The sequence below is a fragment of the Apus apus genome, chromosome 17, assembly GCF_020740795.1.
Source record: "Apus apus isolate bApuApu2 chromosome 17, bApuApu2.pri.cur, whole genome shotgun sequence".
Classification (NCBI taxonomy): domain Eukaryota; kingdom Metazoa; phylum Chordata; class Aves; order Apodiformes; family Apodidae; genus Apus; species Apus apus.
This window is the reverse complement of record NC_067298.1, coordinates 6,719,173-6,724,604: the sequence shown is the minus strand read 5'-3', so window position 1 is coordinate 6,724,604 and position 5,432 is coordinate 6,719,173. Positions and strand designations below refer to the sequence as shown.

General features: G+C 46.8%; 1 protein-coding gene across 1 annotated transcript; it reads left to right on the top strand.

Moving 5' to 3' along the window:
* The first annotated feature begins 272 nt into the window (after positions 1–272).
* TOB1 (transducer of ERBB2, 1) lies at positions 273–5,106 on the top strand. The gene is made up of 2 exons (XM_051634984.1): positions 273–584; positions 3,156–5,106. Exon 2 carries the CDS (start codon positions 3,293–3,295, stop codon positions 4,271–4,273), a length of 981 nt encoding a protein of 326 aa, XP_051490944.1. The 5' UTR covers positions 273–584; positions 3,156–3,292; the 3' UTR covers positions 4,274–5,106.
* Positions 5,107–5,432: the final 326 nt, after the last annotated feature.

Here is a 5,432-nt window from a genome sequence, read left to right as displayed (position 1 = left end):
GGAGACGAGGGGTGCGAGGGCAGGCTTTGACGTCAGCAGTGACGCAGCGGTGCTGTGAGGTGAGGAGGAGCTGACGTAGCGAGCGGCCCCTCCGCGGGGGGGGGGGGGGCGGGGAAGGACGGGGAGGCAGCGGCGAGCCTGCGCGGGGGGCGGGGCCTGGAGCGCGGGGGGCGGGGCCAAGGCGGTCGCTGGGCCCTGGGAAGGGGTTGATGGGCGGGGCTCGGCGAAGGGGCGGGGCAAGGGAGGCCATATATAGGGGCGCGTGGGGCGGCGGGGCAGTTGCAGAAGGAGCGCGGCTGCGGCGGCCGAGCGTGCCCGTTGTGGGGGTGTGAGCAGCGCAGCCCTCCCCCCCTTTTTCCCTCCCCCCCTTTTTTTTTTTTTTTTTCCAACCCTCCCCCCTCCCTTTTTTATTTTTTTTTATTTTTTTTTTCTCTCTCTCTCTTTCCTCTCCCCTCCCATCCTCGCCGAGCGAGCCGGCTCTCGGAGATGGGGGTCGGGTGCTGAGCCGCAACCCCCGCACCCCACCCCGCCGCACTCACACCCCCGCCGGGATTGTTTGCACTACCCCCCGCGCACCCACCCGGGTGAGTACCGCTCTCCGAGGGCGGGGGGGCGGCCCGGGCCCGCGCGGGGGGGGAGCACAGGCCGAAGGCGAAGGCTGAGCCGGGGGGCTGAGGCAGATCCCGTCCAGCCCGGTCCGTGAGGCGAGCGAGAGGCTGAGGCAGCCACCGCCCGGGCTGTGGGGCGGGCGCGGCCCCGGCCGCCGTGACCGTGGGCCTCGGGCAGCCCCCGCCCGGCCCCGGCCCCTGAGGCGGGCACGGCTCGGCCGTGAGGCGGGCGGCCCGGGGTGCCGAGGCGGTCACGACCCCGCGGAGCCGGGCACTGAAGGCGGAGCACGGCCTGGCGGGGAGGGGGAGAGCCGAGGAGCCGAGAGGAGGAGGGCGTGGGGGGCTGACGGCAGCCCCGGAGAGAGGGGGCGAGGGCGGAGGGCACGGCCTGGGGAGCCGGCGGACAGAGGGTCCGTCCCAGGGCGGTCCCTGGACGCGCTGGGGCAGGGAGGAGTGAGCGTTGCCGGCTGAGTAATCGCGGCTGCTCGCGCTGGGCCTGCGGGCAGCGCTGGCAGCCGTCCTGGAGGACCCTGCCCCGCCGGGGGGGCCCAGGGTGCGGGGAGAAGAGGGGCCCCGCAGCCCAACACCCCCCCACACACACACACACCACCCCCCTTCTTCTTCTTCTTCCCAGTCATCTCCCTTCCTCCTCTTCGTTTTCTTTCGTTCTGGGCTCAGAAAACGCTTTTCCCCCTCCCGCAGCCGCCGGGGCTGTGAGGAGAAATCTAATGAGCGGCGGCCGCCCGGTTATGTAACCGCCCAGCGCCGGGCCCCGCGGCCGGGCCTGGGTCCCCGGCAGCGAGAGGGGGTTTTTAACTGAGAAAGAGGAAACAGAACAAGCCAAAACAACAACAGATACCATTGAAATGATCCAGCTGATTCCTTTGATCAGCTGCTTGTACCGTGAATCGGTTTGGGGGGCTGCGAAAAATTCATCACGTCTGCCCCTGGTGCACCTTGAAAGGATCATTTCTTCCCCAGAGGGCATGGAGGAAGGGAAACAAAACAGATGGATTCATAAATCGTTTTTTAAATGCCCCTTTTAAGCACCCAATCAGCTTTTCTGTACTGATCGTGTCCCTTTTGTAAATATCTTCTGTTTGCCCTTGATCTTTTCCTTATCCCCACCCAGTGCTGATCCAGCAAACGTTTAAAGGTCGCCTTATCGTACAAGCTTTCAAAGTATTCCCATACCATGTTGGGGAGAACATGAGCAGCTTGGAAATAGGGGTTGCAGTCTTTAAAAGGAGATTTATACGTAGCAAGAAATAAAAAAGCAATGTGCTCATGTTGTTGAAGGATTTTGGTACTGACTTTGGTTTCTCTAATCTTTAGTGACAGCTACACTAAATTTTGTTCCTATTGATGCAGTGCAGAAAAGCACACTTAATTGAAATTCTCTTTGGGCTTTTAGCTTGAGCTAAGGAATATATATATTTTGTTTCACTGGTACTTTTTGAACAAAGGTGTCTCCTGTGGATGAGTACCTTTATGCTAAGGTACTGCAGGATTTTCATTAGCAGTACGTGTGCTAATACTTGATTCTTGTCCCTTCTTTGACTTTAGAGAGCTAATTTCTCTTTTATCCTTTGTGAAGGAGTGGCAACCATATTTTATATTAAATATAAAATGGAGTCATGGAGAAGGAGAAAAACAATCCCTTTTGAGGCAATCAGAAGCCCTGTTGGCTCTAGCAACTTTCTGAAATCGGGACTACAGACAACACGATATATTAATTTTATCTGTGTTAATATAGTACGTCTGATAATACAGAATAACTTGTAAAAAAAGGGAAAATACTTGTATTAATTTATTGTAAACATTTCACAGTCCTTCCCCCCCTTATGACAGATGATACGTCTCTTTTGTATGCACTGCATTATCATTTTAGCTATTCCGAGGAAGAATTGCTGTGTATGTACAGCAGACATTTTCTTTTCAGTTAGCATAATTTTGCCAGTGCACAGTTTATGGGGGTGATTTGCTTGGACTTAAAAGAAATGTTGCACAATTTTAGTTATTTGTGTGGAATCTTCTAAAACAACTGTTACCATTTTTATAATTCTGTCGCTTGCAGTGCAACCAATACATTTGTGAACTTAAAAATGATAAATACCTCTTGGACTAAGACCTTCAAGCTAAACTAATAGTCTGGTGCTAAATTTTGCAGCTGAGTACTATAAATCATCCAAATACGGGTTGGTAATTGAACCCTTGACAGCCCTGGCAGTTCTGTGATGTCTTAAAAATTATCCTTGCTGCTTTGTGAATAACTAAACAGCAAGCTCATGTGATTTTGAAATGCCCCATGCTGTATATGTAAACACATGCTTAGTGCATCTTCTGCAGTATTGTTTGTAAGTCATACTGGATGTGGTTGACATCCTCACCTTCCTCAGGCATGAACATAAATACTGTGATGCACTTTTTTTTTAAATTTAAAAAGTAACCTATTTTCTGCAGAAAGTGAAGCTACAAGAATAGGCCTTGGAGCTTGATCTTATGCTTTCCTTATTTGGATTTGTTTGCTTTTGTTTTTTCTTAAAGGAACAAGAGCACTCAAGGTGAAGGATAATAATCAACTAGAATCAGCACTTTGAATGAAATTTTGTTTCCCTGTGGCATCTTGAACACTTTCTTCTTCGGGTTTTGAAACAGACTTATACCTTTGTGGCGTAGCAGCTATGCAGCTTGAAATCCAAGTAGCACTCAATTTTATTATTTCATATTTGTACAATAAGCTTCCCAGACGTCGTGTCAACATTTTTGGTGAAGAGCTTGAAAGACTTCTGAAGAAGAAGTATGAAGGGCACTGGTATCCAGAAAAGCCATACAAAGGATCAGGGTTTAGATGTATACATATAGGGGAGAAAGTGGACCCGGTCATAGAACAAGCATCCAAAGAGAGTGGTCTGGACATTGATGATGTTCGTGGCAACTTGCCTCAGGATCTTAGTGTTTGGATTGACCCGTTTGAGGTTTCATACCAAATCGGTGAAAAGGGACCAGTGAAAGTGCTTTATGTGGATGATAATGAAAATGGATGTGAGTTGGATAAGGAAATCAAGAACAGCTTTAACCCAGAGGCCCAGGTGTTCATGCCAATTAGTGACCCAGCATCTTCAGTGTCTAGTTCTCCTTCTCCTCCCTTTGGTCACTCTGCTGCTGTGAGCCCAACTTTCATGCCCCGCTCCACTCAGCCTTTAACCTTCACCACTGCCACATTTGCTGCCACCAAGTTTGGCTCGACCAAAATGAAGAATAGCGGCCGTAGCAACAAGGTCGCCCGCACTTCTCCCACCAACCTTGGCTTGAATGTCAATGACCTGTTGAAGCAGAAAGCCCTTTCCTCCTCCATGCACTCTCTCTACGGGCTTGGCTTAGGCAGTCAGCAGCAGCAGCAACAACAACAGCAGAAGACTTCTGCCCTCTCTCCTAACGCAAAGGAGTTCATTTTCCCCAGCATGCAGGGTCAAGGTAGTACCAGTAGCATCTTTCCTGGTGACAGCCCCCTTAACCTCAGTCCTCTCCAGTACAGTAATGCCTTTGATATGTTTGCAGCCTATGGAGGTCTAAATGAGAAGTCTTTTGTGGATGGCTTGAATTTTAGTTTAAACAACATGCAGTATTCTAACCAGCAATTCCAGCCAGTTATGGCTAACTAAAAATAAAAGTGAAATACAAGTAAATACTATTGTACAAGTTAAAATGCACGTACCCAAGGGTGTATCTTTTTTTCCACCTCTTGAGATTTTTTTTTTAAGGCTTGTAGTATGAATACATTCAGGCTTGGTTAGATAAATACAACATGCATCATTTTTTTTCATTTGCCAACCAAGCACAAAATTATTTTATACTGACTGTACATTACAAAAATATACTCTCAAAATATGGCCTCTTACAGTATTTAAGATATAGCAAGGACGTGGCTGATTTTTTTCATGTGTGTATATATATATGTACACAAACATATATGTGTATATATATTTAAAAAATTGGCACTAATAGGTGGGTTTATTGGTCTTTTTCTAATTGTATAATTTAATTTAGTACAAAGTTTGTAAAATATCAGAGTATATATATTGTTTCTACAACATGGTATTGCATTTATATCTTTTTACTACAGTGATCTGTGACAGCTGCAGCAGCTTCATGTTGTATTTTTTTTACTGAAATTGTAAGATATCCATCTTAAAGACATCAATTCTAAAAAAAAAAATAAAATAAAAAGTTGTGTACAGAATATTCCTTAGTGGTGGAATTAAAATGTACGAAATATTTGCTTTTTTCAAAAGAAACACAAATTGTATTTTCTGTTAAAAGTTTAAAGATTTTTGCTATATATTATGGAAGAAAATGTAATCGTAAATATTAATTTTGTACCTACATTGTGCAATACTTGAAAAAAGGTATAAAAGTATTTTGAGTCAGTGTCTTACATGTTAAGAGGGACTGAAATAGTTTATATTAAGTTTGTATTAAAATTCTTTAAAATTAATTGACTGTTGTGGTCTGCGTTTTTACTCCTCTGCTGAAGATCATAGCGTGGCGTTCGTTGTGTTGTCAGTGCTAATGATGCAAGAAAGTCTGACTCAGTGGCTCACAAAGGAGAGAGGGAAGGGGCTGCTGTGTTGATGCACCACAATAATGGGCTGTTTTACCTGAAATGCTACTGACAAAGCACGTAGCCTGATTAAGTACTTGCCTACAATTATTTGAGCAGACTTTCACTTGTTTTCCATAACTGCAGCTTGCTGAAGCCAGAAGGTAATTTTGGTGTTTGTTTTTTTCCTTGGGAGTGAAGACTCTTGAGTTACATGAACG

Bases quoted from the DNA above. Each gene is read 5' to 3' on its own strand.
- TOB1 (XM_051634984.1), top strand. From the start codon at position 3,293: ATGCAGCTTGAAATCCAAGTAGCACTCAATTTTATTATTTCATATTTG.